Source organism: Castor canadensis, chromosome 8 (genome assembly GCF_047511655.1).
Source record: "Castor canadensis chromosome 8, mCasCan1.hap1v2, whole genome shotgun sequence".
NCBI classification, from domain to species: Eukaryota; Metazoa; Chordata; class Mammalia; order Rodentia; family Castoridae; genus Castor; species Castor canadensis.
This window is the reverse complement of record NC_133393.1, coordinates 43,917,195-43,936,288: the sequence shown is the minus strand read 5'-3', so window position 1 is coordinate 43,936,288 and position 19,094 is coordinate 43,917,195. Positions and strand designations below refer to the sequence as shown.

Sequence of the window (19,094 nt, the reverse complement as noted above, 5' to 3'; positions counted from 1 at the left end):
GTTTCCCAGGTTATAATATAAACAATGTATCTTCCTATTTCTGTTTTGAGATAATTCAAGCATAAGCATTACTTTAAAATGTCTTCATTACATTGAACATTATCAATTACATTTACAGAGTAACAAAGGAATAATGAAACTATTTGAATAAAACATCACAACTCTTATTTTGAAACCTAATCAGAAAAGAATTATTTGCTCCCATGATAACTCACTAAATGCACACCATTACTGTTAGGCAGTCTCTGTTATGAAGACAGCATGTTAGGAAAAGGTATTCAAGCTAATTGCTAAGAACAAAAATTCTTTAAAAAATTTGTTTTGAAACTCGGTTTTGCTGTGTAGCCCAGGCTGGCTTCAAACTCAAGATCCTCCTGTCTCAGCCTCCTGAATGTTGGGTTTACAGGCATGTACCACCCTGTTAAGCTAAAACCAAAGTTCTTTTTAAAAACAACTGTACTGTACAAATGCTGAAGATCTGTTTTCAAGCTGCACATTTTGAAGATAAAATGATCAGAATTCCTTGCTCAGCTATATTAACAGTTTCTAAATGCTACCCATAAATTTTATGAAATTACTTAGGATAAAACAGAAAAATTTCCTCAGGAAGCTATTTAGACACGCTCTAATGGCTGTATAAGGATTGTGAAATTCCCTAGTGCCAGGGTTTGAACTCAGGGCCTCATGATCACTAGGCAGGCACTCTACCACTTGAGCCACTCCTCCAGCCCAGGAACTTTGACTTCTACTCCAGCTCATAAACTAAGTGAAGCACTTTAAAACTTCCTCCTCTCTAGTTTATTTGTTCATTTGGCAGAGTTAGGCCTTCCTGACCTTCTTCTATGCACTGTAGGAGATTTCAAAATGCTGTGGGAAAGTTCCTCAGACTCTCCAACATTCCTAGTAGCTAATTTTTTCAGCTGACAAGCATTTTTGCTTCTATATGAATTTCTTTGTTCACAAGATCAATCTCATAGTTCCACAAGAGAATTGTCACTTGTATTTTACTTTCTATATGCACACCAATATTGTGGTTCACCCAGGAATGTTTTTTAAAAGTCCTCATTGTCGTAGGTAAAGAATGGCCCCACTGTATCCAAGTAACTGACGGCGGAGTCCATCCCAGACAGACACACATCCCATGTGTCTGTTCCATCTGTCCCAGAGTGAGCTACCTCTTGAGGAAAAGCCAGTGTGGGCCTCATGGTCCGGCAATCTCCTGGAATTTTCAGAGGAATTCTCCCTGCTGGAGAGGTTGTCCCTGTGACTGCAGCTGGAGTGTCCAAGGCTTCAGGACAGATAGACATTGGGACATTTTCCAAAGCATAGTTACAGCTGGAAAGGCTGCTAACCTCTTGCACACTGTCACTGTGTTTCAGAGAAGGGCACTGGTAGGCCTGGTAGGACACTTGGGTGGTGGTGGTGATCACTGTCTGCAGGGTGGGGGCCCCTGCTGGCACTGTCGTGAGGTACCTGCAGGGAAGCTCTGAGTTATAATAAGGGCATGTGGCCATGGCCTGGCACTTTCTGGGGTCAGTCCTCTCCTCAAGACCAGGATCTCCAAGTGCTGATTTCCAGCCATGCTGTGTACTGGGGAACTCAAAGCTTCTCTCGTAGCTACTGTATGAGTTGACGTTGTACTGTAGTGTGTTCAGATGAAGCCAATCTGTGTCATTAGGGAGGCTGGTAGGACCTTTATAAAGGGCGGGACATGGACTGGAATTTGTGTACCCAGGACCTGTCAATTCATAGCTGCAAGGTGGCCTGGACCAATAGATCCTTGTGTTGGGATATTTCTGAAAGGGTGGCATCACATCTCCTGGAAAGGTGGCCAGGTCGCAGATGGCTTTGTAAGCATCAGAGTTTACAGGAGAAGGGCAAGGCTGCCCTAGCAGTGAGAAGCCAGTGTCAGGAATTGCATCCAACAGTTCTGGGTTTTCCAAGGGAGGTGTGCTGTTGAAATGTTCACTGCCGTCTTGGTTCTCTGCTGCCTAAAAAAGGGACATATACAGATATATATAACACGTAAATGTGTGGACAGCTTTATCCATCATAACAGCCTACCACATAAATAAAAACAAACTTCCCATTGGTGGCTCTGTATTGTGAACAGTACACTGCTAAAGGACAAGATTTGGGCCTGTCCCCAGAGGCTGCTAATCGACACAGTGAATGAGGACATTCCATGGTGGCCACGTAGGATGGCCCTGTCCTCACCCATGTGTGTTCACAGTAGCAGAGGCGGGAGCCCCCAGAGCTGCCTTCCCATCTTGACTCTGTCCCTCCTGAATTGAACAAGTCAGAAAGTAACCTTTCTGCCTCTCAGATTCCTCATTTTAAGTATGGGCTTAATTATAGCTATGTGATCATGGGGTCTTTGTAATGATCAAATGTATGAAACTCTTAACTCAGTGCTTGGCGTGTGGAAATGCTCAAACGGTGTCAGCTTCTGTTATCTTCACACTAACACTCTGCCCACATGACAGGCTTCATTTGAAAAGCTAACTGTATCAAGTTGCCCAAAGAAATTTTACCTGTTCCTGTGTAAATAACGCTGCTATAGTTTGGAAGTTAAATGCTCCCCCCAAAGTCTATGTATATAGGCTTGGTCTCCGGGGTGGCGCTATGGGAGGTTAAAAAATGAGTCCTCACACAAGAGGCCACGAATAGCCAAGGCAATACTCAGTCAAAAGAACAATGCAGGAGGTATCACAATACCTGACTTCAAACTATATTACAAAGCAGTAGCAATAAAAACAGCATGGTACTGGCACAAAAACAGACATGAAGACCAGTGCAACAGAATAGAGGACCCAGATATGAAGCCACACAGCTATAACCAACTTGTTTTTGACAAAGGAGTTAAAAATATACGATGGAGAAATAGCAGCCTCTTCAACAAAAACTGCTGGGAAAACTGGTTAGCAGTCTGCAAAAAACTGAAACTAGATCCATGTATATCACCCTATACCAAGATTAACTCAAAATGGATCAAGGATCTTAAAATCAGACCACAAACTCTAAAGTTGATACAGGAAAGAGTAGGAAATACTCTGGAGTTAGTAGGTATAGGTAAGAACTTTCTCAACAGAACCAAGGCAGCACAGCAACTAAGAGATAGCCTAGATAAATGGGACCTCATAAAACTAAAAAGCTTCTGTTCATCAAAAGAAATGGTCTCTAAACTGAAGAGAACACCCACAGAGTGGGAGAAAATATTGGTCAGCTACATCAGACAAAGGACCGATAACCAGAATATACAGGGAACTTAAAAAACTAAATTCTCCCAAAACTAATGAACCAATAAAGAAATGGGCAAGTGAACTAAACAACTTTCTCAAAAGAAGAAATTCAAATGGCTAAAAAACACATGAAAAAATGCTCACCATCTCTAGCAATAAAGGAAATACAAATTAAAACCACACTAAGATTCCACTTCACCCCTGTTAAAATGGCCATGATCAGCAACACCACCAACAACAGGTGTTATCGAGGATGCAGGGAAGAAGGAACCCTCTTACACTGTTGGTAGGAATGCAAACTAGTACAACGACTCTGGAAAAAAATTTGGAGGCTACTTAAAAAGCTAAACATTGATCTACCATTTGATCCAGCAATACCACTCTTGGGGATATACCCAAAAGACTGTGACACAGGTTACTCCAGAGGCACCTGCACACCCATGTTTATTGCAGCACTATTCACAATAGCCAAGTTATGGAAACAGCCAAGATGCCCCACCACTGATGAATGGATTAAGAAAATGTGGTATCTATACACAATGGAATTTTATGCAGCCATGAAGAAGAATGAAATGTTATCATTTGCTGGTAAATGGATGGAATTGGAGAACATCATTCTGAGTGAGGTTAGCCTGGCCCAAAAGACCAAAAATCGTATGTTCTTCCTCATATGTGGACATTAGATTAAGGGCAAACACAACAAGGGGATTGGACTTTGAGCACATGATAAAAGCAAGAGCACACAAGGGAGGTGTGAGGATAGCTAAAAAATTAGCTAGCATTTGTTGCCCTTAACGCAGAGAAACTAAAGCAGGTACCTTAAAAGCAACTGAGGCCAATAGGAAAAAGGGGACCAGGAACTAGAGAAAAGGTGAGATCAAAAAGAATTAACCTAGAAGGTAACACACACGCACAGGAAATCAATGTGAGTCAACTCCCTGTATAGCTATCCTTATCTCAACTAGCAAAAACCCTTGTTCCTTCCTATTATTGCTTATACTCTCTTTTCAACAAAACTAGAGATAAGGGCAAAATAGTCTGTTGGGTATTGAGGGGGTGGGGGGTAGAGGGAGGGGGCGGAGTGGGTGGTAAGGGAGAGGGTGGGGGCAGGGGGGAGAAATGACCCAAGCATTGTATGCACATATGAATAATAAAACAAAACAAAACAAAAACCACCACAAAAAAAAATGAGTCCTAGTGGGAGGTTTTAGGTCACTGTGGGCATGCCCTTAAGGGGGGTAGTGGGACTCTGGACTCTTTCTCTTTGGCTTCTAGCCATGAGGTGAGGGTTTCTTCTGCCATGCCCCTTTCACCATGATGTGCTGTCTCACCATAGTCCCAAAAGCAGTGGATCAACTGATCATGGACTAAACTCTGAGCCAAAATAAACCTTTCCTTTGTTTAAGTTGATTATCTTAGGTATTTTGTTACAGTAACAGAACACTGACTGACACAGATGCTAAGAGCCCTCTCAAGGAAACCCTGTGAAGTCACTGTTGGTTTGCACATATAGTAGGTCCCCTTTATCCACAGTTTTCCTTTTTGAGGTTCCAATTACTCACAGTCACCAAGGTTGAAAACATAGCAAATGGAACATTCCAGAAATAATCTGTAAGTTTTAAGTAATTTTAATAGTATATTGCTATAATTATTCTATTTTATTATTAGTTATAATTAATCTGTTACTATGCCTAACTTACAAGTTGAACTTTATTATAGGTACATATGTATAGGAAAAAACAGGATACGTAGGCCTTGGTACCGTCTGTAGTTTCAGGCATCCACTGTGGGGGGGTCTTGAACCACTCACCCTATGTATGCTTCTGACAGCCCAGTAATAATTAATGTTTATAAAGTGGTTATCTTCTAAATGCTTTCCAGGTGTTAATTCATCTAGACTTCACACCATGTGCAGGCTAAAGGTACAGTTATCATGGCCATTTTAGAGACCAGGAAATGGAGGGCAGACAGGTTGACGCCCTTCAAGATGAGAGAGTGCTACCGTATTTCTTCTTCATTAGTGTTGGATAAATGTCCTTGAATCAGGATGTCACACATCCTAACTATATCATTGCCTGTAGAGATGGTTTATCTTTTTTAAAGAAGGGATTAGAGACCCTAACCAAATGTTGGTTTCATGACATTTGCTAGAGATGTTTCATTTTTACATAAAGTCAAAGCTTTGTCATTAACACACAGCATTCACATTTCAATCAGTTATCAGAGTATCTTGTGATGAAGATGAACTCAGCCCACGGGGCACTGTAGGCCATCCATTACCTCTGGTCCTGGGATTCTCTTTTTTTGGAGTTGGTACAAAGAGGCCACCTGCCTCTTGAGGGCACTTCTTCTAGCTTCCGTCTCAGATTTACTCTCTGGTCTTGGGTGATCATGAACTCCCTTGGCCTGAGATAATGAAGACATGGGTCATGTATTTGTTCTTCTAAAGTCATCTTTCCCAAGATGCAAAATTGTTTTATTTTTCCAGAACTGTCTAGTAAAAATTATTGAAAATAAAACAGCATCAGTACTAGACATCTTAAAAGATGACTTGCAATCCTTTCACCCTATTAAATAAGTTATGACTTGGTTAGCTACATCTGGCTCTTAGTGAGTCAGCAATGGTGGTGTGCACCTATAATCCCAGACTCGGGAAGCTGAGGATAAGGATCTTGAGTAAGAGGCCAGCTTGGGCTACACGGTGAGCTCCAGTCCAGCCTGGGTTACACAGTGAGACTATGTCTAAAAATGAAATAAGATAAAAATTTTGAAAAAGGAGTACACAGTATGTGAGCTAATTTCTAGGAACCCAGGAGGTCGCTGGGGTGTCCATCTCTTACTTCTGACCACGGGAGCTACCTTTGGTTCCAAAGCGGAAGAAGGTGGCTTGGTCCCTATGCTATGATGAAAATCTCCATCACCGAGTGTGTTCTCATCCACCTACCTGAAAAAATATTGCGTTGCCATCGAGCCGCCAGAAGTTGGTCACAGGGTATCCGCTATGCCCTCGGCAAGGCACCAACTCCAAAGCAGAATGACAGTTGGGACACGCTTTCTCTGCAAACATCGGAGGGAGACATATTAGTAACACCCCACCCTCAGAGCCTTCTGCGAGAAGGAGCCGAGACCTGGGGCTCCCCAGCCCCCTCCATCCCCACGCCAGCCTTGCTCACTCTGCTGCTTCAGCCTGGCCTTGTCGCAGATGGCGGGCCGCAGCTGCAGGCGGGAGCCGTCGGCCAGGGCGCAGGCGCGCGCGCACAGCACCACGCCCAGGCACGACTTCTTGAGGATGTGACTGTGGTGGTTGTTGGTGTTGCGCATGGCCCAGCCGCTCAGGTGGCGCTGCGCCTTCCTCTCCTCGCTGCTGTAGATGAGGCGCACGTAGCCGTTGGGCCACTCCCGAAAGTGGTCAAAGTGGGCTGGCTCCTGGGAAGGAGCAAGGAGAGGACAGCAGTGATGTCATCACACACGTCATGCTTTGCATCCTCTCCAAGCACATCAGAGAGATATAAAAAAAAGCAAAAAACAAACTATGCTATTAGAAAATACCACTCATTCCATTTGCTTCTTTTGACAACCCAGTAATAATTAACGTTTATAAAATGCTTATCTTCTTTTTTTTTTTATTATTCATATGTGCATACAAGGCTTGGGTCATTTCTCCCCCCTGCCTCCACCCACTACTTACCACCCACTCCGCCCCCTCCCTCTCCACTTGGTTTTGCATCTAGGAGTGATTTCAGCTTAGCAAAAATAAAAATATTTTCATCATTTTCTCATCATTTGAGCTATTTAGCAAATTAATGAGCTACCTGCCTCTTTGAGCCTGTTAATTAATTCTACAAATATTTATCGAATACCTACTGTGTGGCACGCACTATTTTTTTTTCTTTTATCATTCATATGTGCATACAAGGCTTGGGTCATTTCTCCCCCCTCTCCCCACCCCCTCCCTTACCACCCACTCTGCCCCCTTTCTCTCCCCCCAACCCCCTCAATGCCCAGCAGAAACTATTTTGCCCTTATTTCTAATTTTGTTGTAGAGAGAGTATAAGCTATAATAGGAAGGACCAAGGGTTTTTGCTGGTTGAGATAAGGATAGCTATATAGGGAGTTGACTTGCATTGATTTCCTGTGCGTGTGTGTTACCTTCTAGGTTAATTCTTTTTGATCTAACCTTTTCTCTAGTTCCTGGTCCCCTTTTCCTATTGGCCTCAGTTGCTTTTAAGTTTCTCTGTGTTAAGGGCAACAAATGCTAACTAATTTTTTAGGTGCTTTACCTATCCCTCCCTTGAAGTGCTTATCTTCTAAATGCTGTCCAGGTGTTAATTCATTTGGTCTTCACAGCACATGTAGTCAATAGGTACAATCATCATGCCCATTTTACAGAATAGAAAATAGAGTTCAGAGAGATTGATTGGATTGTCCAAGTTCGCACAGTTAGCAAGCCCTGGCTATAAGATTTTTGCCCTACAGTCTGACTCCAGAGCCTGGGCTCCTTATCAGTGTGTTGTTATTCCACTTCTTGTTGTGTTCCAATGTTGAGTATCAAAGTACCAATGCACTGAAGTACAATTTAGCTTGTAAATTTCTTTACAAGCTCTTGGCTTTTTAATCCCAAATCTGCCAGCCACATCAAGATGACAACTAGAGCAACATCAGAGAAGCAGGGACATTTTTCCTCTGTATTCTTACCTTAGCTCTGCAAGTTTAAAAAGGTACCATGGTAAGGACATAGTGATAAATTTTGAGCTTTTCAGTGTTGGTGAGCCAGCCTGGAACTAGACTGTACCCACCCTCAGCAATATGGGATTGTCATTCTCAGCAAAGTGTCACATGCCCAAAATAATGAGTCATGTTTAAAACACTGAGCATTGCTTTAGTATTTGCATTTGGCGGTCTTTGTTTTATGCATTATTTTACTGCAACAAATGTCTTTTATATATAAATTTAATATAATTTACCCTTACTGAACATTTACTATTTATTGGTACTCTCTAGTGCAGGGTCTAATAAACTGGGACTTGGTGGCCAAATCTCAGCCTTAACTTAAGAATGTGTTTTACATATTTAAAAATCAAAAGAAAAAATTATATTTCCTGATATATGAGACCAATATAGAATTGAAATTACAGTTAAGATGTTTGGTACATAGCCATATTCATTCTTCTGTGGATTATCAATGGATGCTTCTGTACCACAAGACACTTGAGTATTGGGACAGAGCAGAAGGGGTCACAAATCCACATCATTCATAGCTCTAACCCTTACATGACCTTGCAAGAGAAGTGTCTTCACACACATCTGTCAGATAAGGAAGGGGAATCTAGATAGATAATCCTCCACCAGGGCATAGTTGGGAATTAAAGGGAAGATCTACAGTATCCAGACCCTCCTGGCCTTACTGGTATGATAAAGGTTCAGAAAGTATTATTGCATTAGCAGCCATTCGTAGCTCTTCCTCTCCTGTTACCAAGGAAAATTACATCAAACCTTTGCAAAGTCCTCAGTTGGACAATTCAGACTTGTGTACATTGTTGGCATTTTCCTTTCTATTAGTAATAACATAAAGGGATGATTTTATTTCCAAATCCATAAGGCTATTGTTGGAATCATTATTTTTACTAATAGGTATAGTTTATCTTTTTTCTTTGAAATATTAACTTTCAGTTACAAATGAAATATATGGTGATGTATTATTAACACTATGTTTGTATTAGAAGCAAATGTCTTTATTTTAAATGTGAATGTTTCAATTTAAGGATTTTCAACTTAAGTGACAAATCAATTTTCTAGAAGAGAGAATGTCTTTAGTACTCCCCTTGAAGGGTTAGGTGAGGCCCTGTGTTTCACCAGCTCTTGAGGTAGGGATGCTGGAGGTGAAGCCACAGACACTATGTTTTAAACCAAACAACAGCAGAGGATGCCAAGATTTTTTAAAGACAGGGTCTTGTTATGTAACTTAGGTTGGACTCAGTCTCCCTAGTACTGGGATTACAGCTGTATACTACCATACCCAGCTCTAATATTGAGTTCTATTTGCTCTAATGTGTTGGTAACACACACACACACACACACACACACACACACACACACACACAGAGAGAGAGAGAGAGAGAGAGAGAGAGAGAGAGAGAGAGAGAATATGACAGGAGATCTGGAGGAGAATTTGAGATTATTATCTACTTCCCTCACTCGATGACAGGTCAGTAGCCTGAGACTAAGACAAAGTCAAGGACTCTCTCAAGGTCAGATAGCCGGTTTCTCTCTCTTACCAGGTTAGCCAGAACAGAAATAGAATGCTCCCTTTGTCCAGTCCTTTTTTTATATATACATATATCCCAGTGTGCCTGTCTCTTCGTGTACCCATTCCTTCTGAGATTTAAAACATACCCTCTGATTAAGAATCGGTGTCCCTTGCCAGGCTCAGAAGGCTCTTGTCTGTAATCCTAGCTACTTGAGAGGCTGAGATCAGGAGGATTGAGGTTTGAGGCCAGCCTGGGCCAAAATAAATAGAGCAAAATGGACTGGAGGTGTGCCTCAAGTAAAGCCCTGAGTTCAAACCCCAATCCTACCAGGAACCAGAGTCCCAAAGGAGAGGTAACTCATATCTCCTGGGAAGTGGAGAAGATACCTGAGGGATGAGCTTTACTGCATTATTTGGATGTGATTCTTTTCTAAAACGGATGCTTAGATTGTTTCCTCTGAAGATTTCTGTGGCAGAAGTTAGCAACAAGGAGACACAATTATAAACGTGGTCCAGTTTCACAACAGTGGTACAGCATGACTCTAGAATAGGCAGACTTTAAAACAAACGAGTAAAACTTACTGCACATCTGAAATAGTGCTGAACTCTTGAGAGGCTACACCTTGCTGATGAATTACCATTCATTAAATGCTTATCTTGCACGTAACAGAGACTGAATAAATGCTGTTTCTCTTATCCCTGTGCCATCCCTTTGCTGGAAGTCCACCTTTGAAAATATTTGGAAAGCAACTCTTATTGTTCTTACACCCCCATCCAAAACTTTAAAGTCATTTCTTTTTTTTTTTTTTTCTGGCAGAGCCACTCTATCACTGGAGTCACACCGTCAGTCCTTTTGTTTTTATCATGTTTTTGAGGTAGGATCTCACTAATTTGCCTTGGCTGATCTTGAACTGGTGATCCTCCTGCCTCTGTCTCTCAGGTAGCTGGGATTCCAGGACTGAGCCACCACACCCAGCTCACCCCTCATTTTGACCCAAACTAGTCTAACCAAACCAAACTGCTCAATTCATTCTCCCTTGGCATCAATAAAACCAAACCAAAAAAAATTTATCCTAAGAGGATGATGATTTTCTGTCATTAGAGAGGCAAGTTTTGGCAGAGGGTGGCTGTGTTAGCAGCAGTATAGTACTCTGAATAAATTTGTCAAGTCTGGAAATCTGTTTTAGATTTGGTTCACCTCCATTTATAGTCCTAGCTCACAGCTTTGAGCGTGAGAAGCAGGGATACTTATATTTGCTGAGTTTCCATGCTTCCCCAGATTTCTTTTGGATTTGAAACAAGTAGGTAAAGAGAGAGACACTTGAATTCTGCCCTGGTTAAGGGAAAATGTGGGGAGAGGCATCCTGCTCTCATCTACTATAAAGGAAGAGCCTGATTGGCATCTCTTGCTTCTTTTGGCATATTTTCTGATAAGCACTGGAGTGAACACATCCACATCTCTAAACCCAACTCTGTCTTTTGGAGCAGCCAGACAACTTCCCTTTATATTTGAGAGCCCTCAGAGTCTCCACAAGAATTTACATGTACTCGTTTTCTTTGGATGGACAGCACCGCACCTGCCGGCAGACACTGGGTCTTACTCACCTGAGGCATTTGCGGATCGTTGATGTCCCAGTTGAGTTTCATTCCGTAGGAACACACGTGGTCTGTGTCCTGCATCTTGTCCTCGGGCATCTGCCCAGCCTCTATCTCCAGCCAGGATCCTGAAAAACAGAAGAAAAAGCAAGAGGTGTGCAAGGCAAGGTGGCTTCTCTCTCTCTCTCTCTCTCTCTCTGTGTGTGTGTGTGTGTGTGTGTGTGTGTGTGTGTGTGAGAGAGAGAGAGAGAGAGAGAGAGAGAGAGAGAGAGAGAGAGAGAGAGAGAGAGAGAGAGAGAGAGAGAGAGAGAGAGAGAGAGAGAGAGAGAGAGAGAGAGAGAGAGAGAGAGATTATTTAGAAAGCCAGAAGCTGGACCAGAGCAGAGCCCTGTCCTGGGCTGCGGTGCTGAAATGTGTTCCCCTGGAGCAGCGCGTCCGCAGCTGCCTGCGCATTTATAAATAGCCCCGCCGGCTCCGCCTTTCCTCCCCGCCCTCTGTAGGACCCGGCTGGAGAGCCAGCGGGTCACATCCTCCCGGACAGAGCCAGGAATGGAAAGGGAATTTAAACTGAGCTCAAAAAAAGAAGGGAAGCCAAGATACTGGGGTTGGGGAGCAAGTTAAAATACTTCATTAAAGTTGATGACCTTTCTTTTTTTTTCTCCCTAAGTGCACTCGACCTTCATGGTTTACAAAAGGGCTTAGAGGCTTTTGAAGCAGAGGTTTTCAGCAAAGTGGCGGGAGAGCCAAAACTCAATTCCAGGAGAGCCGGCCGTGCGCCCTAGTCTCAGTAACCATGCCCACAGCTCCTAGTTTAGGACCACCGCCTTTTGACTTCCTCTCCGGGTTTTTGTGCGTATTCGGGAATCCATGCTCGGCTGCTTGGGCCGTCCGAGGGGGTACCAAGCGGTCAGGTAGGGTCTGGGTGCACCACGCTTGCTGGGTTGCGGAGAGACCTGACCCTGCCCCCGGGAAAACCCAGAGAAAGTTGGGAGGAGTCCAACTTGAGCTAGATGGAGGAGGGCAATCCTGAGCTCTGCTACCCGGGCTCAGAAGTCCAAAGAACCGATGTGTCCCTGCTGCCTCTGCATCCTTGGAGCCCCATTTCCTTATCTGTTAAATAATGGACTGGGGTTGGGGGGTGGGTCTCAGTTGCCACACACATGAACACCAATCTTAAAAACTATTGCTACTGTGGAGGAAATAGCACGATGAAATCATATTTACCCCTTACAGTTTTGGGAGGCTTTGTGGGAGGAGGGCGATCCACAGAATCCTGCGAGAAAGAATGTGGGCTGCCCAGCGCATCGGGGAAGCCTTCTTTACCTGTGCATACTCCTCACTTAGGGCGACCGGCACCTGGAGGCATCCAATATAAGAAATCAACTGGAGTCGCTCATGCCGCTCTTTAGCCATTCCAGAGCTGATTTGGCAAAGGAAGATGAGCTTCCGAAATTTATTCCCTGCGCGTTTGTTTTGCATCCGGCACGCTTCCATTTTCAGTCCTAGCCAAAGAAGACCAGCAGACCCCTCAAGGTGAATTAGAGGAGGATGTTAGGACCCGCGTCCCTTCAAGCCCAGACACCCTCAAGACCTAGACCTTGACCAGGCGCAGGACGCCCAAGGCGCGCGGACCACAGCTGAGCAGGAGCGCATCTTGCAGGATCAAGCACTTGGCAAAAGGAGGGCAGAGCAGGTGCATTTTAACCTGTGCTGACTAACCTCGGGAAGCGAAGGATTCTTCACATTCCCAGTTCATTTAGCTCCCCAGTCAAGGGCACAGTGAGGCGTGCTTACAAAAGGTCCAATAGCAAAGCACATTTTCTGAGCAACGCGCCCAGTGCAGGGTCCAGACGTGGGGCAAAATGCTAACGTTCGGCAGTTCTAGCTTTAACCTGGGCTCCTCCCAAACAAATACGAAAAGTCCCACTAGAAGAAAGAAATTTGCTCATCTTCAGAACTCCCCCAAAGTTCTCCTGAAAGGTTACCTGGGTCGGGGATTCGGACTGAAATCCCTCTCACATGGTCGCTACTAAGGTCTAGGTGAGAAGGAAGACACGGGTCTCTTCACCCTCTGACTTTTAGCATACTAATTCCCGCCAACAACTCCCATCAATCATTTGCTTTTTGTGTTATTTTGTCTTTCGAAATTAAGTTAAAATTACTGACCATTGGAAATAAGTTTATGTTTTGTTAAATGTGATACCTGAAGGCAATTTGTATTTAAAAATTTTTTTTTCATTTATTCACACATGCATACATTGTTTGGGTCATTTCTCCACCCTGCCTCCCTCCCCCAGCCTTTCCCCTCCCCCCCCTCAGTTCCAGGCCCCCCCCCCAAAATAGTTATTTTACATTACCTTTGAAAATGCATAGAAATTAACTCTGGTTTTGTGAAAACATTACTAATATTTTTTTGGTCTCTATGCCTTTGAAATGTTCCAAGAGAATCCTGACCCTTCAAAATATAAATACAAACTTTTAACATTAAAAGCAATTTCTGAATGGATTCTGGTGTTCAAAACCAAAAACAAAGTCACAGAGCCTCCACCATATTTAGCTTGTGAAGAATTAGAGTAAATATTCCAAGGTGCCCTAAAATTGTGTCTTGGTAACATGTTAGTAAAATAAGCTAATCAAAGTGAAAATATAACAAAATTGGAATTATAGTCAATTTTGTTATTTTTAATATCTCCTAAAGATCTGAATGAATTCATTGCCTGTATCGAGTCCAGAAGGATGTATTTTTCTTCCCAAACCTGAAAATAATTGATAATGAACTTTTCTGTCTAGTATTAAAATTTAAATTTTTATTCTCTAAAATAAAGTGCATTTAAACTGTATTTTGTGGCTTTTGCCTTTTATTGGCATATATTAAAGTGTACATATATAAACATGTAGTGGGCTTCATGGCATTTCCATACGTACATATCAGGCACTTTGATCATATTCGCCCCTTCTATTACTCTACCTTCTCCCCTACTCCACCCTTCCCTTCCCTTTTACAGTTTTGTTAAACTGTATTTTGATCACTGTTTTTATTACGCTTCCATTCTTTCCTGCCCTAATATTTACATCGACTCAAAATACCTTATATTCACACCTGTCCCTGCTTTGATTACTAGTTTAATACTGAAAATGCCTATTAATTCAAAAAGAAAGGAAGAAGCCTTTGAATTTGCTAGGTTTAGATTAAGCTAGCTAAGTTACCGAGAGTATATTTACAACACATTTGCCAGGAAATGGACGTGGTCAGCGTCGACATCGCGTTGTCGAATGGACGGGGCATGCACGCAAGCCCTGAATTCAAGTTAAACGTATTGTGTTTTGCTTTGATGTAGACAAATATCTTCCGTAAACATCACGGCATGAAAGACAGCGTCCAACTATGTTACAAGTTGAGATTTCCACAAAGAATGTTTAAGTTTGAGGAGGCATTTTGCTTTTTTGTAAAGAAAACTCCAGTCCAACTAATTTTTGTCACCGTGTTCACGGAACAGGTCACCAAGTGGAGGCAACCTAGCTGTTAGCACATATTCTTAGGTTAAAGGATGTGGCCAAAAAAACAAGCATTCTATTCGCTTAAAAAAAAGAAAGAAAGAAAAGGAAAGCCCGACCAAGCTAATTTGAAACCTGCCCATGCACTCCTCTTTTTTTTAAAAAATCTTTAAAATTTTATTTTTATTATATTGTTGTACTGGGGATACACTACGACAGTTACAAAAGTGTTTGCAATATATCTTAAATTCACACTCTCCATCATTCTCCTTTATTCCCCTTTCTTACAATAGTTTCAACAGGTTTCATTTTTCCATTTCGCACTCTCCTTCTTTTGTGGTATCAGGAATGTGTTCATAATTTCGGATCCAAGCCTGGTTCCTACAGTTCAGCTGCAGTGAATACGCATCAACCGCCTCACACCAGCTCCTGCGTTGTTCCGGGTGCCGAGAAAATAACCGCTTCCGCCAAGGGCGGCCATCAGTTTGGAATTTGGCCCCCCCCCCCAAAAAAAAAAAAGGTTCAGGTTCACATCTCAGTGGTGCTGAGGTCTCCGAGGGCGCGGACCCCACGTGGCCTGATGGAGAGCGCCGGCTCCCTGCACGCGCCTCTGGAGGCTCCAACACCGGCTCCTAATAGATTTCAGGAGCAGGTTGGTCTCATCAGAGTTGTTGGAGAAGACTGAGATCTTGTCCCGAGGCCCCAACCCGCCAGGATCTCGGTGCTCGGAGCCGCAGAGGGCCGCAGGGCCGGGCCTGGACAGCGCAGCGTGGGGCCGGGATGCACGCGGTGGGTGACCTGCGGAGCAGGCGCGGGTGCAGGGCAGGTGGCCTCCTCTCCACCCCGCGGCCGGTGCCAGGGCGCACGGTCGGGTCTTCCAGACCCCGGCTCGCCGGCCGGAGGCGCTGGTGCCCTGGTGCGGAGTCTGCGTGTTCCCCCACAGGCCGGGGCTCCAGCCGTCTGGCCTCCAGGAGCGCTGGTAACTTGCAGTTGATCCGCAGCCTTCAGCAAGACCGGTAGGCAGCAGGATGGAGGCTCCCGGCATGGGGAAACTGGAGTGATCATGTTGGGAAAGAAGGCGAGTTCTCAAGCTGCTCTAGTCGTTGGTCCCCAGCCTTCTTCCCCCGTGCTGCGAATCCGCTTACCTGCAGAAAAAACCCAAGCCCGGGGTCTTGGTATCTCAGAGCCCTTCCTTTCAGCGTTCATTTTGCTAGCATTCAGCGACTATTCTGCTGGTGGAAAAGTCTAGATTTGGGTCTTTGATGTCACCCTATTTTTCCTACTTATAAATAACGATAATATTGTAAGATAAGTTGACATTTAAGCATTTGGATCAATTTCATAGTAGTAAGATTAAAAAAAAATCTCTAGAGGAGATTTAAAAAATATCTTGTATCTACCATACCTCTCAATTAAGTTATTGGATGAAGCGAGGAGATGAGCCCCTCCTCAATATGTGGTATAATGAGCTGAAAAATGACAGTTTTACAGAGGGACCCAGGGGAAACTTCTTGAGGAAAATGTGAAACAATTCACTACTAAGTGACTTGGACACGTCCTTTTGTGACTGTTCATGTTTGACCCTAAAAATTTCAGCATGTAAGTGCTAAAGTAACATTTAAAATTTGTCACAAATACATAGCTTTAAAATCATGACTCAGCTGGAGACATATTTTTAAACTTTATTTTAGAAATCCTCATTCTGAAAATGATTTATTCCAATTCTATTTTGCAGTAATTTCTACAGAGTTTGAGTATGTTTATTTGATACGATCATTTATCTAAAGGATGCTTGTAGTTATCATAGGCTATGCTAAAGAAGGCTGGATAAATTTTTTTTTTTAAAGCACCATCTTAGGTCTGTAATCAGCGACATGAGCAGACAAAGAATTTCTGCTTGGGAAAATATTATAAACCTTTAATTCTTTTGTTTTTAGAACTTGAAGAGCATTTCTTTGAAATGAAACAAAAATTAAATCTTTTTTATTGCACACAGAAAAACGAAGGTCCTTTGCAGTTTGTTAAAGAAGATGATGGAGTCGGGAAAGCCCAAGATGCTTTCTGGGTAATAATAAGTTTATTTTGTACTTAGTGTGTTCTTCCTAACGTTCTGTTCTCAGTGGCTCATTGGCACTATCAAGCCAGAAACATATCCAATTTTCAACCTGTCTCCCCAATTCTGTCTCCAACTATCCTACCAATATAGTGTAACATCTTGTCCCAGCATTCTTCCAGGTGAAAGTGGATAGTGTTGAACAAAGCAGGCACAATTCTTGCCCTCATGGAGCTCAAGTGGCAGAGAGCCAGAGCAACAGGTTTCCAAACAAAGTAACAGAGTAAGAATGAAAAGGCACAGGGTATTGTAATGGAGAATAATGGAGGGTACAAGGAGGTGGAGGAGGTGGTCCTGGAAGACCCACTGAAAAGGTGACACTTAAACTGAGATATGAGGGGAGCCAGCCATGTAGAAAGTGGTGAGCAGCAGTCTAAGCACACAACTGTACATTCAAAGGTCCTGAGGCAGGGAAGATCCTGACTTATTCTAGGATTCATTAGTAGAAAAGTTGGTCTAAAAAAGTTGGCAGAGATCAGTTCTTGCACAGCCTTGCAGACTAAAGAAAGGAGTTTGGATTTATTCTGAGTGCCGTGACAGTTTTAAAGCAGGGAGAAGCATGGGCTTTTGAGATAGAGGATCTAAATGTGAATCCCACTGCATGGTCTGGCAAAAGTTTCTAACCTCCCCCATCCTCACTACTGTCCCTTGACCCTCTTTCTTACTGTGGCGGGTGAGGATTAAATGGGAGCCTTGGCAGAACACTTGCCACAAAAAAGCTCACTGAGGTGACTTAGGAAGTATTCTGTTCAAGTGGAGTGATTTCAAATGCGACTCCCTTTATTTTTAAAACATTTTATTAGTATAATTAGCACTAAGAGTAAGTGGAATTTAATAAGTAAAATGCCTTATTAACATAGCATTGTATATTGTAATTTATCCTGTAGGACTGGATTTTTAAAGATAAAATCATCTTTTATATTACAGGTATTTAAGGAAATGTTTATTATTCAACTCTGTCTAGTCATGTGACTGACTTATGTTCAAGCAGCAGAGATTAGTTTTTTCGTTCATCATGGCCAATTTATGTATTCATCCACCTCTATGGTACATAACTATTAATTGTATTTTTCTTCCTCCTGTTATCATTTCTGTCCCTTAATGGCCCAAATATTTTTGTTTGTTTGTTTGAGAATTTGCAACATTACCAATCGTCTTCATGTACTGATGCCTATTATTAAAGGGCAAATTTCCTTAAGTTTGGTGGTTCTCAGGCTTTTGGGAGCCTCTGCTAACAAGTCCCCAGGTGATGAAAATCTGCAGGTGATCCAGGAGCCATCTTCTGAGAACCCCTGAGTCCAATGGAAACTTTGCTCATTTCTTAGGTTATTGTTGACCAGTATCTCCATTGTGTATTATTTCACACTGAGCTATTATTGATGATGACATTAGAGACATTCCTATAAAACAAATGTTCTTGGGAGAAAAAGTAACTCATGAACCATCACCTTTCCAGCTTCAATCACTTATTACTGATGTGTTCCATGGTGAAGGATTTCAGAAAATGGAAGAATATCTTCAGAAAGAGAACCAGTTTCCTCAAAAATATAACCATCTTCTATTACATGATCTTGACAGAGCAATAAATAAGGCAAGTTAGTTGGTTTGTTTGGGGACTAAATACCAATGTGTAACTATGTGTAAGATTTAATTTCATGTGGTCTAATACCTAGGAACTGGACAAAAATGAATTTCAGCAAGTTTCACTGTTGCTGAAATGCATTCAGAAATTCATCAAAGATGACATCAAAGAAGATGAGCCCTTGCTAATTCAGCAGGGACTGATCTCCAAGATAAGTGTCATACTTTTTAAATGACTGGATAACTTAGAAACCTGTGTGAGGGGTTGGGGCTGAAGCTCAGTGGGAGAGCACTTGCCCAGAAGTTGGGGAGAGGGGGCAGGAGATAAAACAAACTAGTGTGGATTTGGTTGGCTAGTTAAGTTTGCTATTTTCTGTTCTTTGAAATCAAATTTGAAAAGAAATTTGTATTCATTCTTGTTGTTTCTGTCCAGTCTTAAATTCAATATGTTTCCTATGTTTTTGCTGGTGCAGTACTTTGGAACAGCAGAGGACTGAATCAGAACAATTCCATTTGACAAGTCTATGCAGTAATGGTGTGCTTTTAATTATTTCAATGAATTTGGGAAGAGGAGCTGAGTAGGGAGTAGACGATTTTAATAGACTTGTTAATAAGATTAGATCTAGAAAAGTCATCAAAAACTTTTCTTTGCCCTTGTAATACCCCAGTCTTCCCACTTTCTAAACTCTGGATAAAACTGAAAAGACAATAGAAAATATCTTTATTCAAAGTCACTTTCATTATAAAAATCCACTGCTTTTTAAAATGATCTAAAAGGTACTATTTTGAGCACCTTTATTAATTGCATCAACAAGCGAAG

At 42.4% G+C, this 19,094-nt stretch overlaps 2 protein-coding genes across 2 annotated transcripts in view; one reads left to right on the top strand and one right to left on the bottom strand.

Moving 5' to 3' along the window:
• Positions 1-1,052: 1,052 nt before the first annotated feature.
• On the bottom strand, positions 1,053-11,184 carry Gcm2 (glial cells missing transcription factor 2). Its single transcript, XM_074081732.1, has 5 exons — positions 11,095-11,184; positions 6,416-6,668; positions 6,187-6,299; positions 5,523-5,648; positions 1,053-1,991 (listed from the first exon to the last, which is right to left on the bottom strand). Exons 1-5 carry the CDS (start codon positions 11,182-11,184, stop codon positions 1,053-1,055), a joined length of 1,521 nt encoding a protein of 506 aa, XP_073937833.1.
• Positions 11,185-15,643: 4,459 nt separating this feature from the next.
• Positions 15,644-19,094, top strand: part of Sycp2l (synaptonemal complex protein 2 like) — an 81,062-nt gene continuing 77,611 nt past the window's right edge. The window contains exons 1-4 of the mRNA XM_074084836.1: positions 15,644-15,755; positions 16,518-16,645; positions 18,150-18,284; positions 18,367-18,486. Coding sequence (XP_073940937.1) covers positions 15,644-15,755; positions 16,518-16,645; positions 18,150-18,284; positions 18,367-18,486 — 495 coding nt within the window. The remainder of the gene's footprint in view (positions 15,756-16,517; positions 16,646-18,149; positions 18,285-18,366; positions 18,487-19,094) is intronic.

Bases quoted from the DNA above. Each gene is read 5' to 3' on its own strand.
- Gcm2 (XM_074081732.1), bottom strand. From the start codon at position 11,184: ATGCCCGAGGACAAGATGCAGGACACAGACCACGTGTGTTCCTACGGA. The intron at 6,300-6,415 runs GTGAGCAAGGCT...CGATGTTTGCAG, and splicing joins GGCCAGGCTGAAGCAGCAGA to AGAAAGCGTGTCCCAACTGT. The intron at 5,649-6,186 runs GTAGGTGGATGA...TCATTATCTCAG, and splicing joins GCAACGCAATATTTTTTCAG to GCCAAGGGAGTTCATGATCA.